The sequence below is a fragment of the Cucumis melo genome, chromosome 10, assembly GCF_025177605.1.
Source record: "Cucumis melo cultivar AY chromosome 10, USDA_Cmelo_AY_1.0, whole genome shotgun sequence".
NCBI classification, from domain to species: Eukaryota; Viridiplantae; Streptophyta; class Magnoliopsida; order Cucurbitales; family Cucurbitaceae; genus Cucumis; species Cucumis melo.
The window spans coordinates 6,813,965-6,827,111 of record NC_066866.1 but is presented as its reverse complement, the minus strand read 5'-3'; the positions used below and the strand labels follow the sequence as shown (position 1 = coordinate 6,827,111).

The following is a 13,147-nucleotide window of genomic DNA, read 5'->3' as shown; positions in this document are numbered from 1 at the left end:
TAAAGTGTCAATTTATATTATAGTAGATGAGATGGAGTGTGTGTCTTTGTGCCCTCCTTGGGGCCCAAGGACTAAGTAAGGATGAAAGGGCAAAGAAATACAAAATAGAAGAGAGTAGAAAGAAAATGAAATGGAATATATAGTAAGGGTTATCGTTTATGGTTATTATGAGGGAAGGGCTGAAATTGATAATGAACCTATCCTTATCTTCCCTTCTTCACCTCTCATTTTGCTTGAAATTACAAATGACTTTTTTTTCAATTATTTTGTGTGTACATCCAAATGTGGTATGCACATATGGGCCTCCCATTAACTTGTGATCCAAATTAATTCTTTTGCAACCTAAGTTGAAATTAACACTTTTACCTCTCTTTTTTTTCCCTAACAATTTTACTTTCATTGTTAGATGGTTGATTATCTTGACATGTAACAAAAAGTTCTCTTATGGCAAGATAGAAAAATCGAATATTTGACTTTGAGATTGATAATATTATAATATCAGTTGAGCTATACTCATTTTAACTATCAGTAAAGCATCATTAACATATTTTTTCTTATTTAGTAGACTAAGATTAATATAAATAGAATCTTACTTTCATTATATACTTTGACGAGACTTAAAACCTATTTAGCGCATGATTTTTAAAAGTTGGTTGGATTTTAACCCTTGAAAAATTGGTCATTCGGGAATCAAAACATTATTTTCCCTTTGAGCATTTATTTTTAAAGCACTTCAAAAGCTAAATTAGTAGCATTAAAAAAAAAGTCAAATAGTATATATATATACCAAAACTTTGTTTTTCAAAACTATATTTTAAACCAACATCTTTTTTTTTTATTATTTATTACTAATTAAGTGCAGATTGAGATTATAGTGGTTCTCTTTTGTAGTTGGATCAAATATTTCATTCTTTTTTGACAATAACAAAAGTTAAAATACTCATTAAATGCTAAAAACTTCCATACTAACATTATTGAACCATTAAATATATGAGCAACGAAAGTATAGGTAAGAATTTATATTGTTGTTGTTTAGTTTGGAAATAGAAAATGGACCAATGGGTGAGCTTGGTTTAAGTTAGGGTTCTTGTGGTTGGATGATAATGAAATAAAATGGCCAAAATTTTAATGGAGAAGAAGATCCCTTTAAGTTCAACCACTAATGGAGTCTTTTAGGATCAATTCACAACCCCTTTCTCCTTCTGCCACGTGTCATCTCAGCTAATCTCAACTGTGTGGTTGTTGAGAAATTTTGAAACTCATGGTTAGGATATCCTTTTTCCTATGGACTCAACTCCTCCGTCATCCCTTTGCTTCTATAAAGTCCCTCTTCACTCCTCACTCCTCTTTATCCTTCTCCAAATCTACCTTCCCTCTGCCAAATACTTACTCACTACTCCAAGTCCCCATGGCCGCCTCCGCTGCCTCTGTCGGAGTCGTTAACCATGCACCGGTAAGTCCCTTCTCTATTCCCCCACTTGAATTTAATTAGATTTTCTAAGCCTCTCATTCCATCTTAAAGTTTATTATTCTATATTTCAGCTGAGCTTGAATGGCTCTGGATCCGCTACTTCGGTTCCGAGTTCAGTGTTCTTCGGGAAGAAAGTGGTGACCTCGAGAGCTGTGACCCCGAAGGCTTCTTCGGGTAGCTTCAAGGTGGTGGCAGTGGAATCAATCCCAGACGAGAATCTCGAGAAGCAGACCAACAAAGACAGATGGGCCGGACTTGGATATGATGTTTCAGATGATCAGCAGGACATCACAAGAGGAAAGGGAATGGTGGATTCTCTGTTTCAAGCTCCCATGCAATCTGGAACTCATTATGCTGTTATGAGCTCTTATGAGTATCTTAGTACAGGACTTAAAACGTAAGAGACACACAACAAGAAAAATTTAAAAAAAAAAAAAAAATCATAATTTGTTGGTTGTTTTTTGAGAGATGATATATCTTGTTTTTGTATGTGTTGTAGATATGAAGGCATGGACAATATATTGGATGGTTACTACATTGCTCCTGCTTTCATGGACAAATTGGTTGTTCACATCACCAAGAACTACATGACCCTCCCAAACATCAAGGTTTCTAACCCTTTACATTCATCTAACCGGAGTTCTGTGATGCTTTTGAGTCAAAACCGTTGTTTTTATAAACATGACGCTATAAGATTACTATTATTAATTTTGAATGGATCAGATCTAAATGAATTGATGAAGTAGTAACTCATCTATCTTGTTAAGAGTGAGATCTCTAGATAAAAATCTTTATATTCAAAATCAAAATATATAAATTTTGTGTGTTCAGGTTCCTTTGATTTTGGGTCTGTGGGGAGGCAAAGGACAAGGAAAATCCTTCCAATGTGAGCTTGTATTTGCCAAGATGGGAATCAAGTGAGTCAGTCCATAATCCTACTTTTTAAAAACTCATACTTTATACAAATTAAATTTGGTTTGCTCTTCTAACACTTTGGCCGTTTGCACAGCCCAATCATGATGAGTGCCGGAGAATTGGAAAGCGGGAACGCAGGAGAGCCAGCCAAGTTGATCCGACAACGGTACCGTGAGGCGGCTGACATAATCAAGAAGGGAAAAATGTCCTGCCTCTTCATCAACGATCTTGATGCAGGTGCTGGTCGTCTTGGTGGTACCACTCAATACACCGTCAACAACCAAATGGTTAACGCCACACTCATGAACATCGCCGATAACCCCACCAATGTCCAACTCCCTGGAATGTACAACAAGGAGGAGAACCCCCGAGTTCCAATCATCGTCACTGGTAACGATTTCTCCACTCTCTACGCTCCTCTCATCCGTGACGGTCGTATGGAGAAATTCTACTGGGCACCCACTAGGGAAGACCGTATCGGTGTCTGCAAAGGTATCTTCCGTACCGACAATGTGGCTGATGAGGACATCGTCAAGTTGGTCGACACCTTCCCAGGCCAATCCATCGGTCAGTTACTACTCATGTCTCATGACATGACATTGCATTATTACATTACATAACAGTCCACTGGTCGTTAGAGACTTAACTCTCTTTTATATGCCTGTTTTTGTTGGACAGATTTCTTCGGTGCTCTAAGGGCGAGAGTGTACGATGACGAAGTAAGGAAGTGGGTCGTCGCAGTTGGAGTCCAGGCTATTGGGAAGAAGCTTGTGAACTCAAAAGAGCCACCACCGAAGTTCGAGCAGCCAGCAATGACACTTCAAAAGCTGTTGGAGTATGGTAGCATGTTGGTTCAAGAACAAGAGAACGTGAAGAGGGTGCAATTGGCTGAAACTTATTTGAATGAGGCTGCTCTTGGCAATGCCAATGAAGATGCCATTACTAGAGGAGCTTTCTAAATTAAAGCTTGTGTGTTGGTGTCCAACTCATTTCATGACAATCATCATCAAGTTTGTGTCTCTGTGGGGAAAGGAAATGAGTGCTCTCATTATGTGAGATTCGTCTCATCTATATATTCTTCAGGCCTTTTTGTTCTTTCTTCTTCTTTCTTTTGTGGAACCAAAATCACATATCAAAATAAAAGTCATTTCTTACTTTTGTTTCTCATTTTGTGACTTTTGTGTTTCAAAACATTGTTGTATTTCTTCCCTTTTTACTCAATCAAATGTGCAAAATGTTATGTTTTGCTTTTAAAATTTGTGTTCGAAATTACTTACTTCCATTCCTTTATTATTGCTTTCATGTACTCTCAATTTTGATTCACTTTAGTCTCTTTACTTCAAAAAAGATCGGCCACTTTGATCCTTTACAAAGAAAATATAAACAAAAATAAAAATAATTGCTTTTTATCAAGATTATAAGATCCAAATAAAAAGAAAGAAGGATTAAAATGAAACAAAACGAATTGTATATACCATTGTAATTATTACATACACAAAGATTTATGAACTTCAATATACAAATGGTAATAATAATAATGTAACTTTTACATATAATTCCATTACTATCTTAAAAAACGATTGCAACAAAAAGAGAAAATACTTATTTCACATAACATTTCTGGTGTTCTTTTTAGGGCCAAAAATTGGTATTTTAATAGTAAAAAGTTAGGTAACCAAGAAACTCCCATATTTTAAAACTTTATTCAATTTAATAGATTGAGATAAAAGAATTAGTCATCAAGGTGTTTGTACCAATAAAATTAAATAAATTTAAAAATAACTAAATAAAGATTTTGTTATAGAATGAAAAAAATTCAACACATTTTCAATGGATGAAACAAATATACATAATATTAGACATTAATTCTCTAAAGTCATTGAGAGAAAAGTTTCTTAGGCTTATTTGGTGTTAATTTTTTTAAAATAAGTTATTGAAAATTATAATCATTTCCTATTTTTTATTTTGTAATCTATTTCCATAAGAAATCGCAACTTCTGTTTTTTCTTTTTCTTTTTTTTTTAACTCTTAGAAAGAAAAGTTATAAATATTTATAAATATGATAAATCGTACTAATTTATAAGGCTAATAATAAATAAACACTAACTTAGAAAATCAAAGTTCCAAAATGAACCTAATATTCAATTTTATATAAAAATAATACATATCAATATTTTAAAACATTTTATAATTTGACAAAAAGACCTGTAAGAACATTTTGTATATTAAAACATTTTGAAATTTTGAAATTTGTTCCTAATTTCTTGTTAAAAACCTAAAAATTTAATATGGTTTGAAAAATAAAATTTGTATATTAAAACAAATTCAAAATCAACTAAAAACAAAATCGTTATAACCATAATAGATTTCTCATCTCAGCAAGCATCAGTTGACTACATAATTCAACAAAAATGACAACTAAATGATCATTTTACAAGCAAAAAATAAAAAGAAAAGAAAACCTCAACTTTAAGAAAGAAAAAAAGTTGATGAAATAACAAAATGAAGAATCAAAATCTCATACATAATCAAAAGAAAACAAATCCTAACAAAAAGAAAAGAAAAAAAAAAAAACATAACTCCACCAGCTAATATTTGTACAACCCATGAATCGATCATCATCGTTGATCGTTGTCGTCGCCATCCCATTAAACATTTTCTACTTCCCTCTTCCTCCTCTCCCTTTTTACACCCTTAAAAACAAAAACTCAAATACTAAAACTTCTTATCTCTTCTCTTTAGGGGCAGAGCCATCAGCTTTTGTTCATCTGCCCTCAATTCTCTCTTCATCTAACCTTCATTTTCTCTATACTCTCAAGATTATAAAATGTACAGCCAACAGTTCCTTTTTTTTTAACTTTTTTTTTTTTAACTTTTTGTACTAGTTTTTTTCCTTATTTCATGTCAGCTTCTATCTGAATCATATAGATACAGCAGCTATTACTTACTAGACAGAGATATTAAACGGAAGCGGAAAGAGACACCGCGTGCTTTGTGCTATCCTCGGTTAGCTGTACAACTTTCTTCCTTGTTTTCCTAAGCAACCACCTGTGCTGGCTTTGGAGTCAGAATGCTAATCCTCCTCTCTGTCATACAGTGTAAGATCGTTTTAGATACCTCAACATTGAAGTAGTAGTATAGTATCAATCAAGATCAATCAGTATCGAAAATGCAAACAAACTTGAGAACAGTTTAGCTACTAGCTATCCTCTTTTATTTTCAATTGTGATTCTATTCCTCTTTGGCAGTTTAGGATGTTCTAACTTGTCCAAAAGTAAACATGAATGAAAGAGCAAAAAGCACTGGTAGATGGAGAGATCGTACCTCCAGCAGCAACAAGTTTCTCCACCCGCGCGACTATGTGCTTACCATAGGTATACTTCTTCAGAGCATTGAGATGAACTTTTATCCTATTAAGAATTAGTTCAAGTTGCTGGTCATCACAAGTTTCCAGCACTTTCTGTACAACGTAGTTTGCAAACTGATCCTTCATCATAACCTGGATTCAACAATAGAGTAGAAGAAAGTTACAACATTTGTCACTACTCCATTCAACCATCTGAATTGTAGGAAAAGAAAATGGAGATACATTTGTATGAATCAGTTATCCGTATAATCAAGATGTTTCTTCTAAAGAATGTTCTGAAGTTGAGAGCATCCATTTGATACAAAGACAATAAAATGTCATGTTCTGAACAAAAACATGCAGTAGAGAAAAGAATATCTTTGTTATATTTCTCTTTTCGTACAAAAGCAATAGACATATTTTCCTATTATTAACTTCCATTTTCAGAACGGTTGAGGGTGGGGAAATTTCTTGATCATATGGAAGGGAAAAAAGTGCAGGTGGAATGCAGACAAACACCTGAAGGGGCTCGTTTTCATCTGTGGTACCAAGCATCTCATTCACCAAGGCCTGGCGTTCAGCAGAAGTTCCAAAAGTTAGACATTTCTCGATGACATTGGAGGCAAACTTCTGTTGACTCATTTGAACTATCTGCCCAGTCAGTTTCTTTATAATAGCAGAACGTTCGTGTGGCTTCCCATGCTCCAATACATGCTGTAAGAGCAAGACAAAAATTAGTATATTAAAATGCTCCAGTGACAAAAGGTAATAAAAGGAGTGTCTGATTAATGGCAAACCTGCACAACATAATTTCCATACTGATCTTGAGCCAACGTGCAGACAGACTGCAAAATCTCGTCCATCATTATATGCTGCGTTTTTGGGTTGTGGCAGTGCTCAAGGACTCTCTGAGAGAGAATTGTTGTATGATTTTATCATTACAACCAATAAATATAATCATTAGTGTTGTAAGTTCCACATAATATCACAATTTAGTTTGCCAAGAATCAGAGATGGTACAAATTACAAAATGCAAAAATAGAAGAATAAATTCCCTTACCTGTATAACACGACAACCGTATGGATGAGTCGATAATGTAACGACTTGATCATAAAATGTTGAAACAATAAATTGAATGGCTTCCTCAGGAATGCATTCAATGCACTTCTGTACAACATGGTTCCCATTTTGGTCACGTACACAACGCATGATCTGACCATCTAATTCTGTAACCATTTTAGTCTGCTGGTCAACATCAACCACTTCGATTGCCTGAAATGAAATTTGCATCATAATATTTTGGTTACAGGGAAAAAAATGGATGACATTTTTAGCTTCAACACAAATTTTGTATGAGGGAACAGGCAGTGAAACGTCAAAGAAGGAAAGATAATATTAAATGAATCTGGAGATTTCCCTAAAAAAGCAAAGGCAACACAGACCTTCTGAATCACTCGACAACCATACATTTGAAGACTGAGTGCTAGGACGTGTCCGTTGAGTTGATCAGCTAGTTCCCTTATTTGGGATGCAGTTCCATGCTCAAAAAACTGGATGCCACAGATGCTCATAATTAAGTCCAAAACAAATTATAAGCTATTCAATCATCAATCATGTCATTCCATGATCTAATTTGCTTAATACAATTATAGACAAGCCAGTTCAAACAAATATTAATGTAAAACAATACCTTTTGAACAACATAATTACCAAACACATCAGTCATTAAGGAAAGAGCTTGTGGCATAATTTCATGGAAAACCATATCTTTCTCTTCTACAGAGGCGGTTTCAAGCTTCTGCTGAATGAAACGACTTCCATATTGATCGGAGCTGTTTAAAAGGACAATGAAAGAAACATTTCCATTCAGGTTAGGCTGCTTTAAGCAACAGCATAGAAGTATAAAATGCCAAGAGGCGAGTACCTGAACTCAAAAACATGGCCAGCAATTTCTGAAAGTTCAAAACATTTGCTTTTATTGCTTTTGAATTCATCTAGCAAAGAAGACACAAAACCTCCATTCATATTGCCACCACCTTCAGAATGCCAACCTCCAAGGCTACCTCCAGCAAAATTTCTCATTCCCGAAGAGAAGCGCAAGGCCTTACTGATGTGGTTGAGGGCATTACCAGATCCAGCAGGAGAGCCAGGAAGAAGGGATCCAGCTAATGGACTTCCGGGATACGACATGCCAAGACCATAGCTTGGGTTGCCATAGTAGTTATGATTTAGACTGCCGGATTTACCAAAATAAGGTAGAACAAATTGTGAATTTTGAGGTGAAAGCAATGCTCCCAGGTAAGCTTTTTGGACTCCCAATAAATCCATATATCCATTACCCATCAAACTATCACTATCCAATGGAGGGTCACTAATCCCGCCCACCTGTGCAGCAGCGTATTCATTTGATCCCAAATATTGAATGTAGGATGGATCCAGTCCAGGTAACTGCATACCGTTCATCGCATTATGATTTTCCAACCTGTTATTTTGAAATTCACTGGCTGTTTCCAACATACTCGATCCTAAAGCCAATCCATTGAATGCTCTATTGTTCAAGGCACTCATTCCCATTGCTGATGCAGCAGCAGCAGCATTCTCATACAGTGGAGGTAAATTACCACTACCGAGATGGGTCCCAACAATTGAGGAAACAGGAGGATTTGTAGTATAACCACTGAATCCATAATTCAAGAAAGAAGAATTTGCATTGTCGATATTTTGATTGCGAGATGGTGAACCTCTTGCATTATTAAGTGTTTGTTTATATGGTCCCTTCATATATGAAGTAGGGGAAGAAACAGCTTGCTTGTTGAATTCTGATTGATCAACACCTGACGCAAGAGAATTATTTTGATGAGATCCTCTAGCTGAATGAGAAGATGAATGCAGATGAAACTTCCCCAAGTCTGTGTTCTTCAAACCTAGATACCTTTTCATATCATTTTGATCAGTTTGCAGATTGAAGAAGTTATGACGATCATCAATCTCCTGCTGAATATCCGACCGCAAGTGGCTCTCATCATCAAGAATACCATTGGACAAATTCATGCCTGAAAAAGAAGACACCAGGTCTGAAGGGTCACTCGCCTTCAGCGAAACCCCATTGAAAGAATTTGGCCCAGAAGCATTTCTTTTCTCCATAGTGCTAGATATTCTCCCACCAACTGGAGGAATACGAGGACTTGGAGCCCTGGCTACAAGTTGAGGATCGGGAGTCGCACTTCTCGACAAGGAAGCTCCTACAGCTGATGCATAAGTATGAGGTGCAGAGGCACCAACCCCTTGGACTGCAGATATTCCCTGTTTGTTCCCACCAATTGTTGCCATATCTTGATGTAAGTAAGCAAATTGACTTTCTGAAGCTTCCAAAGAATCCTCAAATGCATTGCGACTAGTCGGACGAGAAGGATGCCGGGAGATATTCATTCCATTGCTTATATCATCCTGCCATCGAATAAAATCAAACTAAGTAACTTGACTTAACTGAAGAAATTTTCTACCAAAAGAAAAAACAAAACACAACCAGTCTCGCTAGCTATAATCAGTGTTTGTTAAAGCTCGAAATGCACCTAAAGCACAATAAGCTTACAAGGATAAACATGGCTCTTTCTTTATAATGCACACAATAGAAAAATGTAAATAAATTGCCTGCTTATAGTATGACAAAAAATAAGAAAAAGTTTACAAAAATATAGGTTTTATTTGAGATTGCAAGGGAAAAATGAACATCTTTTCGGAATATTCATGTGTTTCTTCCTTACAAGTTGAGGAACTGGCACATCTAAGCTGGCATTTTTTAAATGCTGACCACAACATAGATCTTTTTATAAGGCATCACTGTAATATACATGATAAGAACAGTAAATATAAGATTGCAATTTCGTTAAAAAATAATCTACAATTGGGAATGTTAGGATCATAAGAGTTGTAGCAAAAACAAAACCAAAAAAATGAAAACTTTATCGAGTTCACAACGATTTTAAGGGAAAATGATTCTTCCAAAAAATATAAATGAAGCAAAACAATACAATCTAAAGAAAACCAGACCCATATAGATATAAAACAATCAAAAGCATCATCACCTGAAGGATCTCAGCAATGCTTTTCTTCCTACTCCCAAGTCCTAACCCCGGCAGCCCGATAAGACCATCGCCGGTCCAATCACCTGCAACCCGCCTTGATTCGATACCGGAATCCTCTTTGGTTCCAACTCCAGGCTGCAACATGAAAAGTGACCCATTTCGATTAACCCCTTCATCACCACCTCTACTGCCTTCCCTCCTATCTCCAATCCCACCCAACCCCCCGGCGCCGCCTCCGCCGTGTAACCGCTGTGCAAACCGCCAATCCTCCTTAGAAAGCAGCGGCGGCGGAAGGCGAGGGTTCAGATTCACATTGGAATAGTAATAGTTAACATAAGCAGGATCAGAACGAAGCTCTTCATCAGAAATGAAACCTTTTCCGGCGGTTTTGTTGAATCCCAATAAGTCAGAAGCATTAAACATATCTCCAACGGCGGTTAAAGAGCCTTCAACGGTCGGCGGCGCAGAGCCACTCCGGCAAAGGTTGAGTTCCTTCTCTCTGTCACTCACAGCCTCGTGCTGCTGTTGTCTTCTCAACATCCCTAAATCTTCACCATAATCGCCACTTTTCAGCGCCGATCGCAGTGAAATATCAGTACCCAATTTCGAATAAGTATCGGTAACCATTACTAACACAAAAATCCCCAAAAACAGAACTGGGTAACAAAGGGAAAAAAAAAGCTCCCAACTTTGAGCTAAAAACGAGCTCAAAATCGAAAAGTACAAGTGGGTTTCGCTTGAATGTCTCAAACAATCAATTCCCAACACAAAAAATTACAACCCCATAACTTCGAAACAAGAATCCAAACAAAAGGGGCACAAAGAAAAGAAAAAAGAAGAAGAAAATAGCTTTGTTCGTCAAAACTTGGGGTCTTTTTTAGTTATTGATTAATGTTTAGATTACAGTAATATAAGCATCAGATTGGGTCAAGAAGGAAAAGATGATCGAAGAAGAAGAAGTTAGCCATTTTTTTGTTCTCTCTTTTCACAGAGGAGAAGAATGCGAAGAAAGGAGACAGTGGAGTGAGGAAGAGGAATGATAAGCACGAGTGGTGGAAACATCTGAACCGTTGAACAAAATAACGGACGGTGCGGATCAATTCTAGTGGATATATTCTTACAAGATATCCTTTTAGGGTTTTATTTCAGTGATTAATGCAAAAGATTTTGCCCATTTTGGAATTCTGTTTTTTATATATATTTTAGTTAAAAAGAAAATGGAAATTTATAATTAAACATTAAATATATGAATTAGATGGAAGGAGAGAAAATTGCCGATTATGTCTAATTTGTTAGAATTTGTTTATGTTTTTTTTTTTTTGCTTCTAACATTTGAGAGAATAGAGGGTTTTTCCATTTTCTAAACTTGGAATTTTGTTTTCGTTTCAAAAATCTTGGAGAAAAATATAATATAATACAAAATTTCCCTCTTTTCTTTATTTCTAAATTTAGTGTTTCGATAATAAATTCCATAATTTCTTCTCAAATTTATTTATGAATAATAATAAAATTGTGGCTAAACTTACGAACCCATTTGAATATGTCAAAAAAAAACTACAAAATAAGCATCAATAACAATAACAATAACAATAATAATAATAATAGTTATATTATATATTATAATTAAGATTGAGGAGGTGATTTAATTTATTTTGAGGTGAAGAACTGTTAAAAAAAGAAAAAGAAAAAGAAGTAAATGATGACACGTAAGCAAAGAAACAAAAGCAGATCCGAGTTTGAGGCGATATCCAATGTAATAAGGACAAGTGTTTTGTGTAAATGGAGGGAGTGATCAGGTGCGGAAAACTGTATCAAAAAATTTTCTGTACTAAAACTGAAAAAACGGGAGTGGGCCCCCCCCCTCTTCCTCACGCTTTTTGGACCGCGCGTGGGCTCCAATACGCTTTCTTTTATTTTAGTTTTCCTAACTGAAAGCTAATAAGTGAAATGTCCCAAATACCCAAATCTTAATGTATAAATATATATGTGAATAATTAAATAAGGAAAATTGTCAAATAAAAAATATTATATGAATAATAATAATTATCAAAATTTGGGGAATGGATAATTTTGCATGGACCAATATTAAGCAATATGATTAATTATCAAAAATGACTTTGTTTACTTGCCTGAATTAAACACACATGTGTGTTTGAAAGATTTTAAGTCACCGTGAGTCATTTTTTCATATAAACTATGATATGTATATCTTATTATTTTTACAATTTAGTTTAGGCTATAATGATTGATGAATGCTTTGAATTAATTTTACTTTTTTATTCATTCCATTTGTTAGTTAATTAAACACAAAAATTACGTGATAATATTGTTTGAGTAGTTCAATAGCTAATGGGATTAAAATTTACTCTTTTTTTATATACTTCAGAGTCGATGCGTTTATTGTGAGTTTGCAAAAAGTTTATGTTTTAAATTTGGATTACTACGATATCCTTTCTTCTTCTTCCATTTCATATTTCCTTCGATCTTTGCTATTCAAAATTGTAGGTGAAGGTAAACATTTTAAATATATTTTGTACCGTCACTCATTCAACTTAAAGTCCGTTTAGATTGCCTACAAAAAAAAAATATTTTTTAATAGTACATTTTTTAAAAAATATTTTTTGTAAAATGAGTTTAACATCTAAACACTTACATGTTTGATTTGACCTCTTTATAAATATTTATATGAAAAATTGTGTTTGGTTTGTCTTATACTAACGCTGTTTATATTTAGGTCAAATTACGATAAAAGACTATTAAATATCATGAATTAATTTTATAAAAAAAATACACGCATTTTGAATCTTTTTTTAGAAATATATTTTAAATTAATCGTACGTTATCTTTAAATTATTAATTTTTTAGTTATTTGAAACTAAACATTAATTTCGTTTTTCTTTGTTTTTTTTTTTTTTTTTACAATTCAATTTTAAAAGAAAAATGTATTGAAATGTAAATACATAACCATAAAGAAAAATAATTGATTTCTAACAACAAAATATACATAAGATAAATAATTTTTTCTATACAATATAATATCAACTAGACAAGAAGATTTGCAATTCGATTACGTTCTTTATTTATTTTTATTTCTTGACGTTCTCATGATTTCTTTCACAGGTCTTAAAAGTGAAGTAAATTTAGTTATAAGATGAACATTTGCAAATCTCTGTATTTAAATGTATACGAACACACATTAAAAAATATTCAAAATATTTAAAAAAAAAAACCAAAAGAACAACGAAGTGAAAAATAGATAGTTAAAAGAAATGAAAAAAAAATAAAGGAAGAAAAATAGATATTCGGAAAGGATTTCTCATTAAACACCA

At 34.3% G+C, this 13,147-nt stretch overlaps 2 protein-coding genes across 3 annotated transcripts; one reads left to right on the top strand and one right to left on the bottom strand.

Annotated features, from left to right (window-relative positions):
* Nucleotides 1-1,120: 1,120 nt before the first annotated feature.
* On the top strand, nt 1,121-3,553 carry LOC103500234 (ribulose bisphosphate carboxylase/oxygenase activase 2, chloroplastic-like). 2 transcript variants are annotated; one of them, XM_008463470.3, is made up of 6 exons: nt 1,121-1,453; nt 1,543-1,868; nt 1,971-2,079; nt 2,303-2,388; nt 2,481-2,953; nt 3,065-3,553. In XM_008463470.3, the coding sequence occupies exons 1-6, from the start codon at nt 1,262-1,264 to the stop codon at nt 3,343-3,345; spliced, it is 1,467 nt and encodes a 488-aa protein (XP_008461692.3). In that variant the 5' UTR covers nt 1,121-1,261; the 3' UTR covers nt 3,346-3,553. The 2 variants fall into 2 exon arrangements, with proteins under 2 accessions (XP_008461692.3, XP_050947317.1); XM_051091360.1 differs by having other exon boundaries at nt 1,286-1,453; nt 2,481-2,957.
* LOC103500233 (pumilio homolog 1-like) lies at nt 3,064-10,913 on the bottom strand. The gene is made up of 9 exons (XM_008463469.3): nt 9,819-10,913; nt 7,658-9,180; nt 7,424-7,565; nt 7,176-7,283; nt 6,793-7,005; nt 6,530-6,640; nt 6,252-6,446; nt 5,711-5,885; nt 3,064-5,472 (listed from the first exon to the last, which is right to left on the bottom strand). The coding sequence occupies exons 1-9, from the start codon at nt 10,443-10,445 to the stop codon at nt 5,423-5,425; spliced, it is 3,144 nt and encodes a 1,047-aa protein (XP_008461691.2). The 5' UTR covers nt 10,446-10,913; the 3' UTR covers nt 3,064-5,422.
* Between the last annotated feature and the right edge of the window lie 2,234 nt (nt 10,914-13,147).